This window comes from Schistocerca cancellata, chromosome 8 (assembly GCF_023864275.1).
Source record: "Schistocerca cancellata isolate TAMUIC-IGC-003103 chromosome 8, iqSchCanc2.1, whole genome shotgun sequence".
Classification (NCBI taxonomy): domain Eukaryota; kingdom Metazoa; phylum Arthropoda; class Insecta; order Orthoptera; family Acrididae; genus Schistocerca; species Schistocerca cancellata.
In genome coordinates, this window is record NC_064633.1 from 425,777,972 (window position 1) to 425,805,666 (window position 27,695).

Below are 27,695 nucleotides of genomic sequence, written 5' to 3' on the forward strand. Positions count from 1 at the left end.
ATTGCTTGAGCAGTGCCTGCGTCGTTTTGATTACCTTGGCCGTCGGATCTCCCTGAAGTTTCTTGTAGATAGGTTCTGCGAGAATATCTTCCATTCGTTTGTTGTAATCAGTTGTGTCCAAGACTACAGTGGCGTTGCCCTTATCTGCCTGTACCACTACTAAGTGGGGGTTGTCCCTGAGTTCCTTGATGGCATGGTATTCCTCAGCGTTGATGTTTTGCTTCGGTGGCTTTGCTTTATTCAGAACTCTGACCGTTTCCTGCCGGATCTTCTCCGCCTCGGCCTGTGGCAGATGACGTACCGAAGCCTCTACGGATTCTATGATATCTTCTTTTCGAACTCCCTTAGGTGCGACTGCGAAATTCATCCCCTTGGCCAGAATTGCTGTGGTTGCTTCGCTCAAGGTGTGGCTGGAGAGGTTGACCACTGTCCGTCGCCTGTCCAGCGTCAATGTTTCGTCCGTGGCTTTCTGTTGTAGTTTGTCGTACTTTCTCATCTGGCGGTTAGTAATACTATTGCTGGTCCTTGATGCTTGCTGAAAGGTTAACCTGTCGACTTTATCCCAGTCTTCCATCTGAAGTTTTCCGGCCAGAAATAGGTGCAAATCACACAAATTCCTGTTGTGAGCATCGATACTTATGCGGATGTGGCGGATCATTTCCCGTAGCAATGCTTTACTGGCTTTAGCACAGATATTCCTCGCCTTGTTCGTTTTTATGTGAGACGTCAACCGCAAAGAAAACGGCACAACACTCGTGTCTCTGCATCTCTTCAAAAAAGCAAGGTCATTCAGCAGTTTACATCTTTTTAGACGCAGTGATTCTAACTTCTTGATGTTTCCGTGGATTTCCTGCCCATACAGGTTGGTTAAATGTAAGCGTAGGCTTCGGCGGCCGTAGTCATCTTCAATAAAATTCTTCAGGGTATCAGACCGCATCGTCATAATTTAAAATGCGCCAACGTTTCGGCCAGCATTGCAGCTAGCCTTCCTCAGGGCCTTAGGTTAAACTGCTAAATGAAACACACTTGGTTCCTCAAATAGCTGCACGAGAGGAATATCTGTGCTAAAGCCAGTAAAGCATTGCTACGGGAAAGGATCCGCCACATCCGCATAAGTCTCGATGCTCACAACAGGAATTTGTGTGATTTGCACCTATTTCTGGCCGGAAAACTTCAGATGGAAGACTGGGATAAAGTCGACAGGTTAACCTTTCAGCAAGCATCAAGGACCAGCAATAGTATTACTAACCGCCAGATGAGAAAGTACGACAAACTACAACAGAAAGCCACGGACGAAACATTGACGCTGGACAGGCGACGGACAGTGGTCAACCTCTCCAGCCACACCTTGAGCGATGCAACCACAGCAATTCTGGCCAAGGGGATGAATTTCGCAGTCGCACCTAAGCGAGTTCCAAAAGAAGATATCATAGAATCCGTAGAGGCTTCGGTACGTCATCTGCCACAGGCCGAGGCGGAGAAGATCTGGCAGGAAACGGTCAGAGTTCTGAATAAAGCAAAGCCACCGAAGCAAAACATCAATGCTGAGGAATACCATGCCATCAAGGAACTCAGGGACAACCCCCACTTAGTAGTGGTACAGGCAGATAAGGGCAACGCCACTGTAGTCTTGGACACAACTGATTACAACAAACGAACGGAAGATATTCTCGCAGAACCTATCTACAAGAAACTTCAGGGAGATCCGACGGCCAAGGTAATCAAAACGACGCAGGCACTGCTCAAGCACTCTAGAATCAACTTCGACAAGGCCAGAAGATTCATCCCGCAAGTGACACAGGCACCAAGGATATATGGTGTACCGAAGGTACACAAAACCGACTTCCCCTTAAGGCCCATAGTAAACAGTATAAATTCGCCGACCTACTACCTAGCGAAAGAACTGGCACCTAGGCTCCGACACCTAGTGCATCAAACCGAGTCCTAGGTTAAGGATTCCACTCACTTCGTGTCTCTCCTAAAGGAAATGCGTGTTACGGACGAAGATCTGATGGTTAGTTTCGATGTCAAATCCCTATTCACAAATGTCCCAGTGTCAGATACTGTGAACATCCTAGAAGAACGCATGGCACCTGATATATGTGAGCTTGTGCGCCACTGTCTGACGACCACCTATTTCAAGTGGAGAGGTCAATTTTATGAACAAACTGACGGTGTAGCTATGGGCTCACCCCTATCGCCCATCGCAGCAGAAATCTTCATGGAGGCATTTGAGGAAACAGCCCTCCAGTCCGCACCATTACGTCCAAATTGTTGGCTTCGCTATGTCGATGATACTTTCGTCATTTGGCCCCACGGAGAAGAGGAGTTACAGAACTTCCACAAGCACCTTAACCAACAGCATAGGAAAATTCAGTTTACAATGGAAACAGAGAAGAATGGGGTGCTGCCTTTTCTCGACGTGGAAGTTTATCGAAAACCTGATGGTAAACTTGGCCACAAAGTGTACAGGAAGCCAACCAGTACGGACAGGTACCTTCACGCCTCCTCCCACCATCACCCCACGCAGAAGAAGTCCGCCCTGCACACGCTAACGAAGAGAGCGTACAGGACAAGCGAGGAAGAACATCTGAAGACAGAACTTGAACGCCTCAGGTCCATCTTCGGAACTAATGGCTATGGGAAGCAGACGATAGACAGCACCATGTCGACAAGGGAGAAGACTAATAGGGAAGAGGAGAAGGAGGCACAGAGCATTGCTGTGTTACCATATGTACAAGGGGTCACCGAACGTATTGGCAAAATTCTACGAAAAGCCGACATCAAACCAATTTTCCGAAGCAGTAACAAAATATCAGACATGCTCGGTTCTACCAAGGATGCAGTTGACAAACTACACACAGCTGGCGTGTATGAAATTGGTTGTGCGTGTGGATTAGTCTACATAGGTGAGACGGGACGTCCGATTAGCACAAGGCTCTCGGAACATGAAAGATATATCCGCCTGAAACAACACACTAAGTCAGCAGTGGCGGAACACCGAGACGAGTGCGGGAAACCAATATTTTTTCAAGAAGCCCGCGTCCTGGCGAAACAGCCTCTCACTTTCAAAAGAAAGATTAGAGAGGCGATAGAAATAGCCAAAAGACCCGCCAACATGAATAGAGAGGACGGGTACAAGCTTCCGAGGTCTTGGCTGCCTGCTATAGCAGGGCTACGGAGCGGCGGCAGAGCCGTGGCGGCCCATGCAGACACGCGGAGAGCCGCAGTAGTGGTCGCGAGCACACAAAGCAATGGCACGCCGCAGCCGGCTTCTGGACAGCATGTAAACAGTGTGACGTCACAGCCATCACCTGTTCGCTATTCGTCCGTCTCCTCCAATGGGGTGGATTAATATAAAGACCAATAGAAAACAGCTATTTCAGCCAATGACAGATAGTAAAGGAAACACCAATAAAGCATACCTTTCACCCCTCCTCCTCCTCCTCCTCCTTTTACAGCCAATCAAGTAATGACACGGTTTTCTCGTGCAGCTATTTAAGGAACCAAGTGTGTTTCATTTAGCAGTTTAACCTAAGGCCCTGAGGAAGGCTAGCTGCAACGCTGGCCGAAACGTTGGCGCATTTTAAATTATGACGATGCGGTCTGATACCCTGAAGAATTTTATTGAAGATGACAACGGCCGCAGAAGCCTACGCTTACATTGTGAATGTTGTTGCAGCATGTTTCAAACTCAATGTAAATGTTCCTTTATACTGGCAAAATGAGTGCTCCATGTTACAAGATCTCAGCCAGGCAAATTTATAGCCTACACTGCCATTGGCCATCTAACAATTTGAAATTTCCACATAATCTGAAATTACTCATATTGTTTTCAAACATACACCTTTATTTATTTTGTAAAACTTGTGCTGTAGATCCACTAAGACTGTTCAGTTTTCTTTCGATGTCATGAAAATGATCTGTGTCTGACAGAAGAATCCTTCCCTTTTCAAGTTTGTCAATTCTGCTGCAAAGAAAACAAAAGTTAGCAGATATGTATGCCAAATAATTTTTAACATTGTGTCACCTAACATTTCCTGAAGAATTCTAATTGATGTTCCATCATCTTTGACTGGTAAATTAACTATTGAGGCAAAACCATCAAAATTTTCTGCATAATACTGGACTACAACGATCCAAGTTCCCTGATGTGTTTCTACTGGGATGGGTGGCTCTGGTACATTGGAATTTTTAGTCTTGAGTATGTGATTTCTTCTTGGCGATTAATGAACTTTCTTTTCCCATTAGAAATCAGTTTATTCACTTTAGGATATACTGCTCTAATTTCTTCACAGTCTGTGGAACCATACACCATGCACATAATATGGATTATTTTAGGATAAATAGCAATACCACCTGCTGCTACCTTATTCATATATGCTGCAGCATTGTGCAGCACCTCTTATTAACAGTACAACATCTTCAAACTTTATACTAACTGGTCACAAAATATGCATTGCGTCATTAATTAATCTTACAACAGTCACATGGTTCACAGTAGTCATTTCTTGGCTAGTTTGCAGTCATTTCTTGGCTTATCTGCAGAGAACCTTTCTTCAACATCGCTTCATCATTTTTAATGCCCAAACAATGACGTTCACAACTTTCATACCATTTGAATCTGAAGTTTCATTTCACATAACCCAGATTTTCTCATTTTTACACACAGAATGACTTTGTTGTAGAGTTTGTTGGTAGCTCTTTGGAAGATATTTTTTCCTTAACAATGACTTTATGAGTGTCAAAACTTGAATATTTGGAGAGAACCTTCAACAGTGGGTTATTTACTTTAGAAAGAGGCATGTTGGCTGACACAAGTGCCCTACATAAATCTTCAAAATAAGCTGAAAATGTTTCAGGTCCTGTAGGAGAACCTGGAACTGTATCACCAATTAGAGGTTGTTTTTTGATCAGGTGCAAAACTGCTGCAATATGTTTCTTGCTGTCTGAGTGTTGAGATGGCTGTTCAGTCTCTGCTGCTTTCCCACATGGCTGACAGGACAGGACACGTCCATCTGTACTAAAATTATCCTTAAATTCTGCAACACACTGCTGCAGATGATAATTTGATGTTGTTTTTACTTTAGGCATTGTAGTATTGTGTCTTGCACATCATAGCACCAGAAATGAACTATTTGTGAGTGAGTGGGGAGAAAGGTGAAACATGTAGTGCAATACGGTTATGGCCAAGGAAATCCACAGCTTCTTACGGGGAGTGCAACCAATAAGATGATAAACACACAGCTGAAAACTGATATGCAGAAACAGAATAATATACGCTCAGCATTTAGGGCAGCAGATGTTTACAATACAATTTAATAGCTCAAAGGATCTTCCTTGTTTAAGTAACACAATACAGAAATGAAATAAACTGAATGATCTACTGTATCGACAAAAACATGTAAACGCTATGTGGAAATAAGTGGAAAACAAGAAGTTATGTACTAATAGAAAAAAATTTAAAATATGTAATTTCCATAAAACAATACTTCTTTACTGATATGCAGAAACAGAATAATATACGCTCAGCATTTAGGGCAGCAGATGTTTACAATACAATTTAATAGCTCAAAGGATCTTCCTTGTTTAAGTAACACAATACAGAAATGAAATAAACTGAATGATCTACTGTATCGACAAAAACATGTAAACGCTATGTGGAAATAAGTGGAAAACAAGAAGTTATGTACTAATAGAAAAAAATTTAAAATATGCAATTTCCATAAAACAATACTTCTTTACATAAAATCCAAGCCCTAAACAAGAAGTTCACCACAAATGAGGCTATCCGAAAACACATTTGTCAGCTTCCAAGGTATCAACAGCTGGAAATGGAATATTAATTAGAAGACAACTCCTCAGGGTGCGAGTCTAAGAACTGGAGTGCAATACTAAGGAGAACATTGCTGCACTGAACAGTCATCAATCCACAATGTTTAGAAACAAAAAAGGGAGGGAAGGGATAGACGATGAAAATGATGAAGCAGTATCAATTCATTTGCGCATGGAAAAGTCCAAGGAGATAAATTAAATGTATAAATTCCAGCAAAATGCAATGACTAGTATAGCCCAAATTAATTGATACTCATCACATAGAAGAGGCACTGAGTCACAAGCAGGCACAATGAAAAAGAATGCTAGCTATATTTAACTATTGGACTAGATTCTTCATCACATGCAGAAAACCCACACAAATTAACATATGCATGACTCACACACATAGCCAATGTTGTCAATGGGTGCTATGACCCGAATGGTGACTTTGAGGTGAGAAGCAATCTGCTAAGGTGAGTAGTGGGGGTGCAGAAGAGGCATGGGGGGGGGGGGGAGGGGGGCGGAGGGGAGATAGCAGGGCAAGGATGGGGGAAGATACTAGTGCTGCCTGTGAAATATTGTAGGGACATGGTTGGGATAGGATAGGGTTGCTATGCTCTGATTAAAATTACTTTGTGATTGATGTTTCAGCAAGTCAAGTTGTAGTGGCCAGCCGCCGCCATACAATTGTAGCTCTTTTTTGAGTGTCATGTGTTCACTGTGATGCCTGTTTTGAGGGTACCTGTAAGCACCTTGTGAAGCGTGGCCGGGTGCACGCTGACAACAATGCCCCCCTGCCAGTGCAATCTGTTAATCACAAAGTAATTTTAATCGGAGTTTAGGTGCAGCATGGGGAGGCTTAGATTAATTGGGGGGGGGGGAGGTAAAGGGAGTGGAGAGGAGAGGAGAGGAGAGGAGAGGAGAGGAGAGGAGAGGAGAGGAGAGGAGAGGAGAGGAGAGGAGAGGAGAGAAGTAGAGAAATTGTACTGGAGGGATAGAAGGAGTGTGTAGAACTAGAACGGAAGCAAGGAAGGGGGTTGCAGGAGAGGAAAGGGACTAGTGAAAGTTGATGTCAGAGGGTGGGTTACTGTAACTACACTATAACCATAGGATTTTAAAGATTCATTGATTTAAGTGCCATTTTCAGTATTGTTGTTTCTATAAGCTGAACAATTCATCCCTAATGAGACTGCAGTGTAAATAAGGCACGGCGAGCTCTGACGGGCTGGCAATGAAGCTACCCTTCACTCATACCGTATCAAATTGTGGAAAGTAAAAAGTTATTCTGATCAATGAAAAACCATACACAATTCTTCAATTCTTTTACATATCAGTGAGAGAGCTTTCAAATAATTCTGTTAAAATACATAAATAAGACTGGAACAAATTCAATTCTTTCACATCAGCACTTCAAGTCAAACTGCTATATGACCAGACATTCTCTACTCCACTCCTCTTGCTTATTCCATCTGTAACTACAAATAAGTTCAGTATATTAGGTTGGAGCATAAGTTCATAGCATTTTTGTTTTGCATGTTGGTATTCCAGTTACTATGGGTTTGTTTATTGATTGTAGTTTATTTGTAGTTCACTGTTGCTATTTGAGTTTATGTATTGTCATTTTCTCATTTGGAGATAGTGACAGCAGCTGTGGGCACTAGAAAGGAGTGAACATGGAGAAATTGGAACATTTGTGACACATTTTTCTGTTTGAGTTCAATAGATGGATGACAGCAGTGGAGACAGCCAGGAACATTTGCACTGTGTATAGAGATAATACCAGTGAACAGAGCATGGTAAGAAAATAGTTTTATCAATTTAAGGAAGATCAATTTGGCAGTATTCATTCTCCATGCTCAGAAAGACCTTCAGGGTTTGATGAAGATTGTTTCAAGACATTAATCCACAGCGATCCACATCAGTGCACTGAAGAATTGGCAAATGTGATGAACTGTGATCATCCCACCAACGTGCAACATTTGCACGCAATGGGGAAGGTTCATAAATTGGGTGTGTGGGTACTGTATAAAAATCAGCGGGTGCCCACATGTGCATCTGTGCTTACTCATAATCAATTGGCTTGTGAACGACACTGAGCATTCCTATCCTGTTTAGTTACTGGCGAAGAGAAATGGCATCATTATGTTAACATAAGGAAAAGAAAGGAATGTTTGAGCCCAACAAAGCAGCAACTCATCGTACAAAGACCTGCGCACATCCACAAAAGATGATGTTACACATCTCTCGGAACAGCGACAGTGTGGTGTACAATGAATTGCTTCTCAAAGGTGTAACCATCACTGCTAACATTTATTGTCAACAACTGAGACATCTTGCTGATGCAATCCAAGAACAACGATCAGGCAGACTGTGTGAAATGACGATAATCCACAATAATGCCCACCGGCATTCTGCTGGACTGAAAAAAACCATTATATAGGAGTTAGGTTGGGAAGTTGTAGTGTTTCGAGAATTTCCGCATAAATTCTAGAACCACCCAGCCTAACACCGTCTCGAACACTGATATTTTAGATGTGAGTGGGAGAAAGGAACCCTACACACATCACGTGTCTGTGTGTGCAGGTGTGAAATCAGTCGTGAGCAAAAGGTCGACACGGCGGTTGAACGGCACCTACAAGTACCTGTCAGGGTATCCATGGAAGTCATAGTGAAAGCACACAGAAGAATCAAGGAACTTTTGTGCTGTTTGTAATCGTGACTATTGTTAGTGACAAAAGAACAATGGAGATTCTGAATTGTGAAAAAACTCTTATCTTGGACTTGCTGGAGGCAAGACATATTCACGATATGTTTGTAGTAGAGACATGGTTGCAAAGCCAACTCTTTTCTAAATGGACTTAAATCTGATTCTAATGTGAGATGATACGAGTTACTTATGAGAAGCCAACATTTATATGTCAAGTGTGAATTTTGTTCTTCATGAAGCTCAAATATACCGATAGTTGTTGAAAAGTATTCTTCATGTACCTAATTATTTCGCAAGTAGAGAGAGAGTCTTTAAGGTTCCTGTAACTAGCATCATTCTTCAGAGAAGAAGTTTATACAGATGCCAGAAACCAGCTATCCAGAGATGAAGATCAGCTGTGTACAACAAGTATAAGACAACTCGTATTTGAGAAGTGGGAAGTTTTCACACACACTTTACACACTATTAGTCATCTAAAGCGTTAGAAAGTGATTCTGCATCCACCTTATTCACCTGATCTTGTAACCTCAGATTTTTACCTACTCCATTCTCTATAGAAAAACCTTCAAGGAACTTCCTTTCTGGCTGAAAATGCACTCCGAACATGACTTGACAAGTTCTTCATCTCAAAAACACATGATTTCTAAGGTTGTGGAATCAAAAAGTTAACCCAGCATTGGGAGACTGTTGTAGATAGTGAAAAACACTATATTACTGATGACTACATTCTCTGTTAGGTGTGTCTGCTTGTGTTTTATTAAACTTATGGAGAAACATTACAAACTTATGTACCAACACAACAATTCAAATATACATATAATACATATTGTTGTGTACATAGTTCCGCGTAGTCAGCGCGTACACAACTTTCCCACTAGAGTGCGCCCCGCTAAGCACAACATCGCAGGCGCAGCGCTCGTCCATCTCCGCACTACAAGATGGTGCTGCCATAGAGACGGACTAAATTCTGCTTCCGCCGATCCACGTATTAATATGTAACACAGCCAATGAGATTGCTGCTTATGTAGAACCTTTTCTCCTCCTGGATCACACTCGCACAGTGATACATGAACGCGCGAAGTATTATAACGAGTGTACAGACCTCCGATTAGTCAGTCTGCATTTGTCTGTACCAGTCTATAGTCAAGTTTCAGTCTGTGCCTAGTAAGATTACCATCTTCCTGTACATAGCCATGAAGATAAATGTATAAACACTTTTGTCAAGTATCAGATATATGTGAGAATAAGATTAACGTACCAATACCAAAGGAACTTCAGATTATCAATTGTAAATAGCATCCAGAACCTAGTTAAGTAATTTTTATGCTTGTTATTATTTTAATAAATGTGCGTGAAATTTAATGAAGTTCTGTTTAAAGTTGGTCACCGTCAATCTGCTACTCTAAGCGTGCAAGTGGCATTTCTATCGTCTGACCTAACGGCAGAAGATAAATACGCCACGATAAGACCATGAGACATATTGCTGACACTTGCCTACTTCATTAGAGCGACAAGTCAAATAACCTGATGGTGTGTGTACTGAAGGTCTTACAGTATGCATACCACACATATATACATAACAATATTGTGAAAAGGAAAGTTGCTACTCACCATATAACGAAGATGCTGAGTCACAGACAGGCACAACAAAAAGACTGTCACAAATATAGCTTCCGGCAAGTAAGGCCTTCGTCAAAATTAGACGACAAACATACACATCACACACATGCAAACTCAACTCACACGCACATGACTGCAGCCTCAGGCAACTGAGGCCACACTGCGAGCAGCAGCACCAGTGCATGATGAGAGTTGCGACTTGGTGGGGGTAAGGAGGAGGCTGGGACAGGGAGGGGGATGGATAGTAGGGTAGGGGTGGCAGACAGTGACGTGCTGTTGGGGAGTGTGCAAGGATGAGGTGGAAAGAGGATGGGCAGCTATGTGCAATCAGGAGGTTAGATGGAGGGCAAAGGGGGGGGGGGGGGGAGGAGGAGGAGGAGGAGGAGGAGGAAGAGGGGGATTGCGGAAGAGAAGAGAAGAGACATGGGCATGACAGAGTAATGAGGGCTGTGTAGTGCTGGGATGGGAACGGAGAAGGGGCTAGATGGGAGAGGACAATGAATAACTAAGGTTGAGGCCAGGAGGGTTAAGGGAACATAGGATATACTGAAGGGAAAGTTCCTACCTGCACAAATCAGTAAAGTTGATGTTGGTGGGAAGGATCCATATGGCACAGGCTGTGAAGCAGTCACTGAAATGAAGGATGTTATTATTTGGCAGTGTGCTCAGCAACAGGGGGGTCCACTTGTTTCTTGGCCACAGTTTGTCAGAGGCCATTCATGTGGACAGACATCTTGTTGATTGTCATGCCCACAAAGAATGCAGCACAGTAGTTGCAGCTTAGCTTATAAATCACATGATTTGTTTCACAGGTAGCCCTGCCTTTGATGGGATACGTGATGTTTGTGACCGGACTGGGGGAGGTGGTGGTGGTGGGAGGACATGTAGGACAGGTCTTGCATCTAGGTCTATTACAGGGGTATGAGCCATGAGGTAAAGGGTTGGGAGCAGGGGTGTAGGTTCGGTGGACAGCAGAATACCATTGTGGGGAGGCAGAGGATGGGAAGGATAGCGGGCAGGACATTTCTCATTTCAGGGCACAGCAAGAGGAAGTCGAAACCCAGGCAGAGAATGTAATTCAGATGCTCCAGTCCAGTGTGGTACTGAGTTACAAGGAGAATGCTCCTCTGTGGTATGACGGTGGGACTTTGTGAGGTGATGGGAGACTGGAAGGATAAGACATGGGAGATTTGTTTTTGTGCAAGGTTGGGAGGATAATTACGGTTTGTGAAGGTTTTAGTGAGACCCTCAGTATATTTCGAGAGGGACCGCTCGTCACTGCAGATACGATTAACATGGGTGGCTAGGCTGTATGGAAGGGTCTTCTTGGTATGAAACGGGTGGCAGCTGTCAAAAGGGAGGGATTGCTGGTGGTTAGTAGGTTTGATAAGGAGCGAGGTACTGATGTAACCATCTTTTAGGTGGTGGTCAACATCTAGGAAGGTGGATTATTGGGTTAAGTAGGAACAGGTGTAGCAAACGGGGGAGAAGTTGTTGAGGTTCTGAAGGAATGTGGATAGGGTGTCCTCACCCTCGATCTCTGCAACCTTTTTTCAATTTGGACTTCTGATGCCCGATACCTTCACAGGAATGGACCTCAGCAGCACGCCGTCATCAACTACGAATTCTATATGGCACTTCCTTACACCAAAAGAATTATTCATCCACATCCCAGATGACATAGTAACTAAATCATCATTTATCACAAAAACTTAATTCCTCATTGCCTGGTACAATTCCATATAGTATTCAACTGCAAACAAAGTATGAGTGAATATATAGTCACAGCTGAAAATTTGTGCCAAACCACGATTAAAACCTCCTGCTACTCACAAGCAGTTGCCTTGAACATTAGGCTAATTGAACATGCCTCCTGGTCTGACTCAAATTTTCAACATCGCAGGTGTTTGCACTTGTATTTTCCAAATACATGAGTGTATGACACATGCAGATACAGAAGTTCTTGCAAACAAGAGATGTAGGTAACTTTCAACATTACAATAAATGTTAATAACTTTCATCAAGCCAAAAGTAAAGGTGTTTTACATGAGATTGACACAGTTACTTCCAAAAAGTGGTTGGACTTTATAAAGATTGAAAAAATATATTTTAGTACCAACCTTCAGTTGTCAAGCGATCTCTCTCTGTCAGTGGCAGCAACTCATGCCTTTCCTTGTTAGTGAGAGGATATTTGTGCAACACCATGAAGATATGCTGTCGAGAGGCTCTTCCTAACTGAAACACAGCATCAGCCTGGACTATGCTGGAGCCTTCCCTTTTGTACACTGTCAGATACCGGTTTGCACCTTTCCTATAAAAATTTAATACTTAAATACAATCCTAATCTTGCATTACATGAAGTATGTACATTTTACTTTATACTAGGATGTCTCTACATTGAAATGGCAGGTGTGGGGCAAGAATAAGGAGAAAATTATGTTATGTATAAGTGGCTGGATTAACGGATTATAGAAGATTGTAGATTCTGTTTCCATGTAAAATTATACATATCAATGACTTGAACAGTGCATTCAAAATTCTTATTGTGATCCATTTTAGTACCCATACCCAATCCACACACAGTTAAATTCTCCCATTATTAAAGCTAAGTTCTGATGAAATGACATTCTTTTATGTGATTATATGGAATGTGACATTCTTTTTGTGAAACGCTATTGAGAAAATTTAGAGAATCGCATTTGTGGCTGACTGCAGAACAATTCTTCTAGTGGCTTGGAGAAAAGCAGTAGACGTACAAGTTAAGAATGAAGGAGGGAGAGACAGCAGGTGCCTGGGCTAAGAATGTGACTCACTGACACTGGTACTGATGAGTTTGTGCAGAGCACAATGATGATGACTTGGAAGAGTCATCTGGAAAGGAGTGACGGAACAGAGGAAGAGCAGATTAGGAGAAAGACGGTCAACTCTGTTCTTGGCCACAGTGTAGTAGTGGCTATTCATTCAGGTTGACAGTTGACTTGTGGTCATGCCCTTATAAAATGCTGTGCAGAAATTACAGCAGAGCTGGTATATTACATGGCTGCTTTCACAGGAGGTCCTGCCTCTGATGGATTAGGATAAGCCTGTAACAGGACTGGAGAATGATGTGGTGGATGTGTGAATTGGACATGTCTTGCACCTGGATCTTCCTCAAGGATATAACATATGAAGAAAGAGACTGGGAGCAGGGGTGACTCAGTAATGGATCAGGAAATTGCATAGGTTGTGAGGACATGGGAATATCACTTTAGGAAGGGCTAAAAGGATTGTGGGTATGATGTTCCTCATTTCTGGCCAAGGTGACAAAGAGTTGAAGTTCTGGCTAATGACGTGGTTCAGTTGATCCAGCCCAGGATAATACCTGGACATGAGGGGTGCTCCTTTGCATTTGGTTCTTGGGGGTGATGGGAGAATTAGGGATGTGTAAGAACATAGCATGGAAAATCTGTCTCCAGATAAGATATGGGGGTAGTGCCAGTCTATGATGGCCTTAGTGCCACTTTCAGTACACTATTCTTGTCATCACAGATGCACTGTCCACAGGTGACTAGACTATTTGAGAATGATTTGCTGGTGTGAATGGGATGACAGCTGTCAAAATGCAGATATTTTTGATGGTTAGTGGCTAGATATGGGCAGAAGTATGGATGGAGCCATCCGAGAGGTGAGGCTGAAGAGGAAAGATGAAGCAAATGGGAGAGGTGTTGATACTGTGGAGGAACGAGTGTCTTGGTCCTGGATGTACCTCTTGCAGATATTATCAACCAGACAAGGGGTTCAGGGTTTCGGGAGGATAGGAAAGTTTCCTCTAGATGGTCCAAAAACAGATTGACATAGGAGGGTACCATGAGGATGTCCATGGCCATGAAGTTACTGCTATATATAACTGTAGCTGATGTGTAGTTCTACATCATCTGTATATTCAACTTGGTGTTATAACGTCTGTTCTCCACATTGAGGAGGTACTGAGTCGCAGACACACACAATGAAAAGATTCCTACACATTTCAGCTTTTGGGCAAAAAGTCCTTCTTCAGAAATAGAAAACACACATATATACACAACCATTACTCACATACAAATGGCCACTTTCTCTGGCCATTACCCATTACTCACATACAAATGGCCACTTTCTCTGGCCATTACAGCCGACTGTGAAGTGCAGCTGATAATAATATCTGGCTTATGTACATGATGAAATGATCCCGTAATACATAATCAATGTCAATACATACAGTCCACATACCCTCTGCTCTTGGATCGAAGACCTATGTCCCTTGCAAGCATATGTATGTATGCCCTTTCAATACGTGTTAATGATGATGGAAATTCAAATTCTGAAAGAAAATTTGGCACAATTTAGATTTATAACAAAAAAATCAATATATTCTTATATTTAACATGCTACACGATGACAGATGTAGAAATCAGAATATAACATGGCAATAAAGATATGTTGAGTATACATTCTCGTATATGCTAAAAGTTGAGTATCCATTCAGGTATACACTAAAATGTATTTGTTGTCAGGTGTAATTTAGATGACTAGTACCTAGAACATGGTGGAGCAGATAGTGACAACAGTAATCACACACATGGCAGATGTCAATGCCACAAAGTGAATTTTGACACAGTTGCACCTAAAAGCAAAAACATCTGTGTCTAAAAACAAGCAAGTTTAAGTGTGAGTGTAAACAGCCAATGGCACTGCTAAGAAACTGAAATTTGCGCTAAATATGTTGTGTTTTTACAATGAGGGAAATATATCAAGGCTTTTGTGGGATGGTTAGGTTGCCTAAGGTAATGCCTTGATGTAGAGTGAGTAGGTTAGTTAGTTAATTATGCGTTCCAGAGATCATTTTGCATGATACATAGTAATAATGTGATATGAGTCATTTTACATTCACAATGAAAATTAATTTGTACTTACAGTTACATTCCGAACATTTCAAATTATTATTATTATTATTATTTACAAAGAGAAAAAAGATGTACAGAAGTGAGTTAAATAGGAGTTGTCAAGGAGAAACTTTTTCAATTTGTTATCAAATTTTACTTTGCTCTCTGTCAGACATTTTATATCACTGGGTAAGTGATTAAAATTTTTTTGTTGCAGCATTACTTTTTATGCTGGAGATTCTTCTAATAAACATTTTAAAATTTCCATGATTTTTCCCAATTATAAGCCTCCTTGACTGTTGTAGCCAACGTGATTTTAATCAAATATGAGATCTCAACTGAATCATTAAACTATAAAATGGAATCATTGAAGTGTAGCTCTGGCACAAAACTACAATGGACACAGCTGATACAGACATATGTGCCCAGTTTTCCAGACCACAAACTGTCAACTGCAACTGAGGAGCTCAGGCTGTAAGGCTAGAGGGTGAGTAGTAAACCATGAAAACTATTTTAAGTCATAAGTCTTTTAACTGGTTTGATACTGTCTTCCACCTTATCCTATCTTGTGTCTCTTTTTTCACACCCATCATCCTCTATAATCCATTCCACATATTCTAATCCTGGTCTGTCTCTACTATTTTTCTTCTCCACTGCTTCTTCTAGTGCAAGTTTATGTAGACCATGCTGCTGTAGCAGATATCTTACTAACCTGATCCTTCTTCTGGTATGGGTCTTATACACTTCTATTCTCACTTACTTTTCTTTGTATTTTTTCATTTCATACTTTGTCAGTCCACTTTTTAGCATTATTTGATAGCATCAAATAGCAACAGCTTCTGGTTTACTCTTCTCTAGGTTTATGATGGTCCGTGACTCATTTTCATACAATGTCGTGCTCCAGACAGACACTTTCAGGAACTACGTCACCATTTCTATATGAATATCTGATACTGGTAGAGCTCTTTCACAGCAGAAAGCTTTCTGCACCTGTGTCAATCCAAGACTTGTTGTCTTCCTTACTTTAGCTATAATATGTAGTTTTGCTTCCTACATGGGTGGTTTCTCTCATTTCTTCTATCATTGTGTAATTCCCAATTATTATGTCAAGCATGTCTTTATCATCCTTCTGCTACTCCTCATCACATCATTTTTGTCTTTATTTTGTTTATGCTTAAGTGTGTTGTCCATTACTTTCAACGTCTTCCAAGTCTTCCTTACATACAGCCAAACAAGCTATCTGCCATCTGGGTCCTTCTCACCAACACCAGCTTTACTGAATTGCACAGGGGGGGAACTCTACCTGCAATATATTCCACGTTCCTGTAACCCTTTTGGCCTCAACCTTCGTTAGTCGTTGTTCCTACCCATCTAGCCCTTCCCTTGGTCCCATTCCAACACTACACAGCCCTCTATTCCACCAAAATACCCAGTCTTTTTACTTCTCTCCTTTTCCGCTAACAGCCCCCCCCCCCCTCTCTCCACCGTCTGCTATCTAATCTGCCAACTGCACCTAGATGCCCCATTCTCCACCTCGTCCCTGCATGCACACCTGCTATCCCTCCCCCACCCAGTTGCCTGTCCCATAATGCCCAGCAGCTCACAGTCTGGCTCCAGCTGCCTGAGACTGTGGTTGTGTGTGTGTGTGTGTGTGTGTGTGTGTGTGTGTGTGTGTGAGAGAGAGAGAGAGAGAGAGAGAGAGAGAGAGAGAGAGAGTTGCATCTGCATGAGTGTGTGTGTTTGTGTATGTTGTCCATTTTTCACAAAGACCTTGATGTTGGCCAATAGTTTAATTTTTCAACAGTCTTTTTGTTGTGTCTTTCCGTGTCAAAGCATCGTTTTATGTTGACTAGCAACTATCCTTTTCATTATATTGTTACATTCTGTCTTGGATTTTCCACTGTTTGATTTTCACTGATATTATTGCCATAGGACACTATGTTGATAAATGTTAAATTGTGCATTTCACGAAACAAAAAATGTAGTATCCTGTAATTACCATTTCAACAACTTACAGCAACAGTTGCTCAACTTGCACAAATACTTGGGTGTAACAATATGTGGGGGATATTAAATGGAACAATCACATAGTTTTAGTCATAAGCAAAACAGGTGGCAGACTGGAGTCCATTTCTAGAACACTAGGGAAATGCAATCGGTCTACAAATATTACTTATAAAACATTAATGTGACCCATCCTCTAGGGCAGGGGTTTCTCAAATTTTCCTCTGACAGAACACTTTGAGAAACATGGTACTTTAAAGGTAAACAAAATTTTAAAAATGAGAAAAACTTGTTTTGTCCTGTGACTACTTCAATTTTAAATAAAAAATAATACAACAGAAAACTTAATAAACTAAAAAAGATAATTAGTTTCATTAAAATCACAGGGGAAAGAAAGTTACATTACTTTTAGTTCTCCATGGAGCTGTTCCCCCTATGAACCATGGACCTTGCCATTGGTGGGGAGGCTTGCATGCCTCAACGATACAGATAGCCACACCGTAGGTGCAACCACAACGGAGGGGTATCTGTTGAGAGGCCAGACAAACTTGTGGTTCCTGAAGAGGGGCAGCAGCCTTTTCAGAAGTTGCAGGGGCAACAGTCTGGATGATTGACTGATCTGGCCTTGTAACACTAACCAAAACGGCCTTGCTGTTGTGGTACTGCGAACGGCTGAAAGCAAGGGGAAACTACAGCTGTCATTTTTCTCAAGGGCATGCAGCTTTACTGTATGATTAAATGATGATAGCATCCTCTTGGGTGAAATATTCCGGAGGTAAAATAGTCCCCCATTCGGATCTCTGGGAGGGGACTACTCAACTGGACGTCGTTATCAGGAAAAAGAAAACTGGCGTTCTACGGATTGGAGCGTGGAATGTCAGATCCCTCAATCAAGCAGGTAGGTTAGAAAATTTAAAAAGGGAAATGGATAGGTTAAAGTTAGATATAGTGGGAATTAGTGAATTTCGGTGGCAGGAGAAACAAGACTATTGGTCAGGTGAACACAGGGTTATAAATACAAAATCAAATAGAGGTAATGCAGGAGTAGCTTTAATACCGTATTTACTCGAATCTAAGCCGCACTCGAATCTAAGCCGCACCTGAAAAATGAGACTCGAAATAAAGGAAAAAAAAAAAAAAAAATTTCCCGAATCTAAGCCGCACCTGAAATTTGAGACTCGAAATTCAAGGGGAGCGAAAAGTTTTAAGCCGCACCTCCAAATTGAAACAAAGTTGGTCCATTGTAATATGAGACACAATTTAGGTCGAATGAATGACGATACAGCTACAGTAGTTGAGTTCGAGTCGTAAGCTTAGCAGTTAAGCTTTACCGCGTAGCCATTGCTATGCGTCAGGTGCTCCGTCCGTATTTATACGGGTACCCTTCCTTTTTCACGTGCTTCGTCAGGTTTGAATCGATTGCTTATTTTGCTTTGATATGATAAGTGTTGTTTTCTTTGTTATAGGTGTTTGCGTCACTCTAAGCTGAAAATGCATTACTGCATTGTGTCATGCATTGTTTGTCGCATTCTGATAGTGCGTGTTTACGGCCTGTCGTGGCTCGCGGCATGGCTTGCTTTTGTGCGCGCTACCGCCGCGTACAATTAAAAATAATAAAAAAAAAAAAAAAAAAAAAAAAAAAAAAAAAAAAAAAAAAAAAAAAAAAGAGAGAGAGGAATCGTCTCATTAGCAAAACAATGGTAAGAGACTGCAGTTTGTTGTTACTTACACTGCTGCTTTCTTTGATAATAATCAACAAGAATCAAATAATAGAGTGTGTATGATAGAACATGTTCAGAACGAGAGTTAGGCGAAAATTTTTCTCCGTTTGAAAATCTTTGCGGCCGCTTCTTTATTACATCAAATTCTGCACAGAAATTAGAGTCATCTTAGATTTAAAAATCTAGTCACTTGCCGTGCTTCATTTCTGACTGTATCACTATTAGGCATAAGAATAATACGAATATAGACATGACACGATACGTATATTCTTCCGCGTTTGCTGTTGTCTCACTAGTTTCGTAGTTTATTAGGCAGATAGGATTTAAATGAGATAGCAGCAAACACGAAAGAATACATGGCAAAATGTTTATATTCGTATTATTCTTATGGTGAAGAAAATACTGTATGTGATTCAAATTTCATCAGGTTCCTATTAGCAACCATCTCTTCTCACAGATAGGAAAAAATTCAGAACGTAGAGTTGGCCATATTGACAAACATCCCAAACAGTCTTGCCAGTCAGATTTTCGTAGTACACTGAAATTGTGCTACATTCGAAGATGAACAATACGGAATTTGTATTTACTTCGTTGGATTATGTATGAAATTGCAGTGGTCTAAACTCGCGGCGGAGAAAAAAAGCTCCTCTTCCACTTTTTTTTTTTTTTTTTAATTTATTTACTGACGCAGAGGTTTTGGCGCCAATATTTATCTTTGTGCCTACAAAGCATGCCTGCGTAGCGCTACATATATTCGACGGCAGAAGTTAGTTGTGGCGGCACGTACCAACATTTTTCATAACTTCCGCTTCCTTTGCACTCGATTCTAAGTCGCAGATGGTTTTTTGGATTACGAAAACCGGAAAAAAAGTGCGGCTTGGATTCGAGTAAATACGGTAATGAATAGGAAAATAGGAGTGCAGGTAAGTTACTACAAACAACATAGTGAATGCATTATTGTGGCCAAGATAGATACGAAGCCCACACCTACTACAGTAGTACAAGTTTATATGCCAACTAGCTCTGCAGATGATGAAGAAATTGATGAAATGTGTGATGAGATAAAAGAAATAATTCAGGTAGTGAAGGGAGACGAAAATTTGATAGTCATGGGTGACTGGAATCCGACAGTAAGGAAAGGAAGAGAAGGAAACATAGTAGGTGAATATGGATTGGGGCTAAGAAATGAAAGAGGAAGCCACCTGGTAGAATTTTGCACAGAGCATAACTTAATCATAGCTAACACTTGGTTCAAGAATCATGAAAGAAGGTTGTATACATGGAAGAACCCTGGAGATACTGGAAGGTTTCTGATAGATTATATAATGGTAAGACAGAGATTTAGGAACCAGGTTTTAAATTGTAAGACATTTCCAGGGGCAGATGTGGACTCTGACCACAATCTATTCGTTATGAACTGTAAATTAAAACTGAAGAAAGTGCAAAAAGGTGGGAATTTAAGGAGATGGGACCTGGATAAACTGAAAGAACCAGAGGTTGTACAGAGTTTCAGGGAAAGCATAAGGGAACAATTGACAGGAATGGGGGAAAGAAGTACAGTAGAAGAAGAACGGGTAGCTTTGAGGGTTGAAATAGTGAAGGCAGCAGAGGATCAAGTAGGTAACAAGACGAGGGCTAGTAGAAATCCATGGGTAACAGAAGAGATACTGAATTTAATTGATGAAAGGAGAAAATACAAAAATGCAGTAAATGAAGCAGGCAAAAAGGAATACAAACGTCTCAAAAATGAGATCGACAGGAAGTGCAAAATCGCTAAGCAGGGATGGCTAGAGGACAAATGTAAGGATGTAGAGGCTTATCTCACGAGGTGTAAGATAAGATACTGCCTACTGGAAAATTAAAGAGACCTTCGGAGAAAAGAGAACCATTTGCACGAATATCAAGAGCTCAGATGGAATCACAGTTCTAAGCCAAGAAGGGAAAGCAGAAAGGTGGAAGGAGCATATAGAGGGTCTATACAGTGGTGATGTTCTTGAGGACAATATTATGGAAATGGAAGAGGAGGTAGATGAAGATGAAATGGGAGATACGATACCGTGTTAAGAGTTCGGCAGAGCATTGAAAGACCTAAGTCAAAACAAGGCCCCAGGAGTAGACAACATTCCATTAGAACTACTGATAGCCTTGGGAGAGCCAGTCCTGACAAAACTCTACCATCTGGTGAGCAAGATATATGAGACAGGCGAAATTCCCTCAGACTTCAAGAAGAATATAATAATTCCAATCCCAAAGAAAACAGGTGTTGACAGATGTGAAAATTACCGAACTGTCAGTTTAATAAGTCACAGCTGCAAAATACTAACGCGAATTCTTTACAGACGAATGGAAAAATTGATAGAAGCCGACCTCGGGGAAGACCAGTTTGGATTCTGTAGAAATGTTGGAACACATGAGGCAATACTGACCCAACGACTTATCTTAGAAGAAAGATTAAGAAAAGGCAAACCTACGTTTCTAGCATTTGTAGACTTAGAGAAAGCTTTTGACAATGTTAACTGGAATATTCTCTTTCAATTTCTGAAGTTGGCAGGGGTAAAATACAGGGAGCAAAAGGCTATTTACAATTTGTACAGAAAGCAGATGGCAGTTATAAGAGTCGAGGGACATGCAAGGAAAGCAGTGGTTGGGAAGGGAACGAGACAGGGTTGTAGCCTCTCCCCAATGCTATTCAATCTGTATATTGAGCAAGCAGTAAAGGAAACAAAAGAAAAGTTTGGAGTAGGTATTAAAATCCATGGAGAAGAAATAAAAACTGTGTGGTTCGCCGATGATATTGTAATTCTGTCAGAGACAGCAAAGGACCTGGAAGAGCAGCTGAACGGAATGGACAGTGTCTTGAAAAGAGGATATAAGATGGACATCAACAAAAGCAAAACGAGGATAATGGAATGTAGTCGAATTAAATAGGGTGATGCTGACGGAATTAGATTAAGAAATGAGACGCTTAAAGTAGTAAATGAGTTTTACTGTTTGGGGAGCAAAATAACTCACGATGGTCAAAGTAGAGAGGATATGAAATGTAGACTGGCAATGACAAGGAAAGCGTTTCTGAAGAAGAGAAATTTGTTAACATCGAGTATAGGTTTAAGTGACAGTAAGTCATTTCTGAAAGTATTTGTATGGAGTGTAGCCATGTATGGAAGTGAAACGTGGATGATAAATAGTTTAGACAAGAAGAGACTAGAAGCTTTTGAAATGTGGTGCTACAGAAGTATGCTTAAGATTAGATGGGTTGATCACATAACTAATGAGGAGGTATTGAATTGGGGAGTAGAGAAATTTGTGGCACAACTTGACTAGAAGAAGGGATCGGTTGGTAGGACATGTTCTGAGACATCAAGGGATCACCAATTTAGTACCGGAGGGCAGGGTGGAGGGTAAAAATTGTAGAGGGAGACCAAGAGATGAATACACTAAGCAGATTCAGAAGGATGTAGGCTGCAGTAGGTACTGGGAGATGAAGAAGCTTGCACAGGATAGAGTAGCATGGAGAGCTGCATCAAACCAGTCTCAGGACTGAAGACCATGACAACAACAACATGGAGCTGTTATTCACTTCCTGCAGAAAACCAGATTTTCACAGAACACAGTTTGGGAAACTCTGCTCTAGGGAAATGCAACCAGCCTACAATGGAGATTGCACACAAAAGACTTACGTGATCCATCCACAAGTGTGTGGGAACCATATCACACAGGATTAACAGAGGATATTGAACGAATACAAAGATGAGCAGTTCAAATCGTCACAGGTTTGTCTGACATTTAGGAGAATGTCATTAAGACGCTGAAAGAATTTAACTTGCAGATGATTGAAGACACACAAAATACCCATGAAAGTCTACTTAGAAAGTTTCTGGAATCAACTTTAAATGATAAGTATATAGCTCATACAGGGATTGGAAAAATAAGATTAGACTCATTATAACACTGTTTAAGCAACAATTCTTCCCACACTCCATACATGAGTGGAACAGGAAAAAAGCTGTGATAACTGATAACCCTCTGACAGGCACTTCCCAGTGGTTTGTAGAGTACAGATGTAGACACCATATTCTGTTTTACATTGATGCGGACTTTGTAAAGACCCACAAATATTAGAAAGGTATCCCAATTTTTCTCCAGACTGCCTTTCATTACTACGTGCACTGGTCAAATTGCTTCTCTGGTGTATGTCTCTAGTTATTTTTTATGTACTATTATGGTCAGCAGTTTACAAGTGTGATTCACCTGACTAAGCACCTGATGGTTTTCACATTTTACCCACATGTGCCATCCTTGGTAATGTGATGATCTATGGAAATCTGATTGTAAGTCACCTGTTACTTTGATTTTAAGATTTTAAACACAAACTCTTCTAGTTCCTACAATCCCGAGATTTTAGTAACTCTGGGATTATACAATTAACTCCTGCCAACATTTTTAAATTCAGGTCATTCTGTGCTCTGAAAAACCCTGACTGCATTACTACATCACCTGTTTCTTCCAAAGCATAATCCAGGACACTTCTTGTCTTAAAGGCATGTGAGGTACTCCTGCTACTGTCTGCCCTTCCTTTTGCATTGCACCTCTCTTTCTCTTCTCCATAATTTTGCTTAATTTTCCTGTATGCAGCATCAATTTTTACTCCAATCACATCTTTTTCAGTACCCTCTCATCTATACTGATTTACCAAGTGTATGTCCTGTTAATAATATTTTAAGCGGCCAATAGCACTGACTTCCTACCAATGTCTTTAAGACTTTTATTTGCTTCTTCCGTCCACAAACTAAATACTTCCTGAATCATCCATGAGTCATTTGTTTCTACTTTTGCTATATTTACAGTGTCCTAGCTTGCCTTAATTATTTTCTTCTTCATTAATTTCAAGACTCTTTTGCTGAACTACTCTCAATTTTACTTAAGCAACAGGTCACAGCCACAGTGAATTTCCACTTCATCTCACTCTCTCACTCTCACTCTCTCTCTCTCTCTCTCTCTCTCTCTCTCTCTCTCTCTCACACACACACACACACACACACAAAAGCAGAGCCACACTGTGTCAGGAACACAGTTCTGCAACTTGATTGGAGTCATGGGTTGCATCATGTGGAGTGGGCAAGGAGAGAAAGGAGGAGGGAAGAGGCAGAGGGAGGGTTGGTAAAGGGTGGCTGTCAGTTAGTAGGGAAGCAGCAGTTGCACAGGATATGAATGTGGAAGGGACAGATTGCATATGCATGGGATAAGAATGCGACACAGCCACCAGCACTGGTGATTTAGAGCTGCGCACACTGATGATGACATGGGGGAATGGATTAGGTGGGGATGGCAGAGCAGAGTTGCAGGGAAGAGCATGTGGTACAGGATGAGTAAAGTTAGGGTCCTGTGGTACAGTAAAAAACAGTGTGTGGCAGGAGGCTAGCAGAGATTGAGACCAGGAGGGTTACGGGAGGGAAGAATGTGTTGCAAGGACAACACCTATCTATGCAGTTATGAGAAGGTGATGCACAGTTTATTAAGCAGCTAATGAAATTGAGCAAGTTGTCCTCAGCAGCATGTTCCACTATTTTCCATATGATGGTCTGCATATGCGATGACTACAGCCTTCTATGGCACCTTTCGCTGCTGAAGGTCATACAGTTAGAGGTGGGCATGTTGTTGTTGTATCCAGTCCAAAGACTGGTTTGAGATGTTACTCTACATGTAAGTCAATCTCCAAAAGTCTCATCTCTGCATGGCTACTGCAAAATAACATCCTTTTCAAGCTTCCTACTGTATTCTATTGTTGGTCTCTCTGCAACTTTTATCACTCATAGTTACCAAAATGATGATTCGTTGATGCTTCATGATGTGTCCTTTCAACTGAGCATACCTTTTAGTCAAGTTGTGCAATAAATTTCTTCTTTTCCCAATTCGGTTCATTACCTCCTCATGTTATTCAATCTACCCATTCAATCATTAGCATTCTTCTGTTACACCTAATTTAAAGCTTGTATTCTCTTCTTGCCTGAACTCTTTATTGTCTATATATTACTTCCATACAAAGCTATACTCCTGACAAATATCTTCAGAAAAGACTTCTTAACATTTAAATTTAGTCAATGTTAACAAATTTCTTTTTAAGAAATGATTTACTTGTTACTGCCAGTCTGCATCTCACATCATCAAGTTATCTGTTGGTGTTCATCTTACAACCTCTATTCAAGACATTATCAATTACTTTTAACCCCTTTTCCTAGTCCTTTTCCACCCCTGGCAGTACTGCAATATCAACAAGCATCAAAATGTTCACTTCTTCTCTCTGAACTGTGAGCCTCTTTTCCAAGTTCCCCTTGGTTTCCTTCGCAGCTTGCTCATGTACTATTCTACAGATGAATATCTTGACAGGGACTATTAGACCAGCTGAAGTAAATATATGTTAGATTTCAGTTTTGACAGCACTTGGTCACAACAGTCAATATTAGGTGTTTTGTGTAAGATAAATTTATTAAATGTGCTTAACTATGTTTCATTCTAACAGTGTATTAATTCTGCAAATATTAGCAGCTTCAGTTTAATGTAATGTGTTCACCTATATTGGCAATCTCCTGACAAATGTTCAGGGTAGTGAACATTATATTCAAATGTTTTATGTTCTTTCTGTTATACTTTTTGACATGTTCCACACCTACGAGAATCATCTCATTTTTGGATCTATGGACCAAAAACTGAATCTACTCTAATCTCTCTCTAACAGACAATAACATCAGGGATAGGCTATGTCCTTCAATGCCTACAACTGCAGTCTGGTTTCTGTCTAAGTTGTAGACAACCTTCCACTCCCTGTATTTTATCCCTGTTACCTTCAGTATTTCAAAGAGTGTATTACAGTTAACATTATCAAATGCTTTCACTAAATCAACAAATCTTGTAAATATGGGTTTGCCTTTCTTTAATCAATCTTCTAATGTAAGTTGTATGGTCAGTTTTGTTTTGTGTGTTGCTGTGTTTCTCCAGAACCCAAACTAATCATCCCTGAAGTCCGCCTCTACCAGTTTTTTGCTGTTCTCTGCAAATGATTGGTTTCAGTAGCTTACAACCATAACTTATTAATCTGATGTTTCAGTATTATACACAACTGTCAGAACTTGACTTTTTTTTAAATTGGGGTCATTACATTCTTCTTCAAGTCTGAGGGTTTTTCATCTGTGCCACATACCTTGCACACCCAGTGGAATAGTTTTGTCATGGCTGGCTCTCCCATGGATCTCAATCAATCTGAGGTAATGTCGTCTATTACAGGGGCATTGTTTTAACTTACAGCTTTCATCACTTTGTTAAATTATTCTCACAGTATTATATCTCTCATCTCACCTTTACTTACTTGCTCTTCCTTTTCTGTAATATTGACTTCAAGTTCATTTTACTTGCATAGATCTTCTATATACCTTTTCCACTTTCCCTTTTTTGCTTAGTACTGGTTCTTGATACTCATGTGGCTGCTTCACTTTTCTTTGAAGGGCTCCGTAATTTTCCTGTAGGCAACACATATCTTTCCACTAGCCATGCATGCTTCTACTGCCCTGAATTTATCATTTAACCATACCCACTAAGCTATTTGGAATTTTTCCACCAATTTCATTTTTAAAATGCATGTGTTACCTTCTTTCTAATTCATTTACTACATTTTCATAGTTTCTCATTCTGTCAATAAACTTCAATATCTCATGTGTTTCCCAAAGATATCTTTCAGGCCTTGTCTTTTTGCATATTTGAACCCCTGTTGCTTTCACTATTTGATCTCTCATACCTACAGATTCATATTTTCCTGTATTTTCTTAATGCTCCCAATAAAACTCTCAACCACCTCTGATTCTTTCAATCGATCCACACCCCACCACATTTATTTCCTATATTTCTGCAGTTTCTTCAGTTGTAATGTACAGTTCATAATCTATACATTATGATCGAAGTCTACATCTGCCTCTGGAAATTTTTTGCGGTTTTAAAACTGGCCTCAGAATCTCTGCCTTATGATTACATAATGGACCAAATGTCTGCAATGATTACATTATTGTACGAGCAAAATTCTACCAAAATTCTACCTTTCACACCTTTCTCTCAATCCATGTTCTCTTATCATGGCCTTGCATTCAGGACGACGATGATTCAAACCCACATCCGGCCATACTGAGTTTTTCGTGATTTCCCTAATTCGCTCAAGGCAAATGCCGGGATAATATCTTTGAAAAGGTATGGCTGATTTCCTTCTCCATCCTTCCCTAATCCGAGCTTGTGCTCTGGATCTAATGACCTCATTGTTGACGGGACGGAACTTATCTCCTGTCCTGATCTCTTCCTCTTACTGTTTCCTCCTCTTCGCTTTCATACATATGAATTTTAGTTTCTCACCACAGTTCAATTTCTGTCTCCATTAACTAGCTGAATAATGTATTTTATCTCATTGCACACTGTTTCAATCTCATGACCTACAGAGCTAGCAGGCATATAAACTTGTACCAATTTGTGGGTATTGGCATTTTGTCTACCTTGACTATGATAATAAGTTCACCATGTTGTTTGTAGTAGCTTACCCGCATTCTTATTTTCTTCATCATCATTAGACTTATTGCTGAATCCCCTCTATTTTGTTCTGTATTTATAACCCTGTACTTACCTGTCCAGAAGTCCTGTCTGTTCTCCCTGCCATTGTACTTCACTAATTCCCACTATACCTAACTTCAACCTATTCATTTCTCTTTTCAAACTTCCTAACATAGCTACCCAGTTAAGGGATCTAACATCTCATGCTCAGGCCTGTAAAACGGCCCTAACAACAATATCCTCTTGAATAATCCCCGCCTGGACATCCGAATGGGGGACTATTTCACTTCCAGAACATCCCAAGGGGATGCTATCATTATTAAGCCATAAAGTAGATCTGCATGCTAT

At 40.8% G+C, this 27,695-nt stretch overlaps 1 protein-coding gene across 2 annotated transcripts in view; it reads right to left on the reverse strand.

Annotated features, from left to right (window-relative positions):
* Window positions 1-27,695, reverse strand: part of LOC126094763 (3'-5' RNA helicase YTHDC2-like) — a 287,438-nt gene that overhangs the window by 245,717 nt on the left and 14,026 nt on the right. For both annotated transcript variants that reach the window (XM_049909315.1, XM_049909314.1), the window contains exons 2-3: window positions 14,390-14,480; window positions 12,265-12,455 (exon numbers count right to left, since the gene is read on the reverse strand). In XM_049909315.1, coding sequence (XP_049765272.1) covers window positions 12,265-12,455; window positions 14,390-14,480 — 282 coding nt within the window. The remainder of the gene's footprint in view (window positions 1-12,264; window positions 12,456-14,389; window positions 14,481-27,695) is intronic.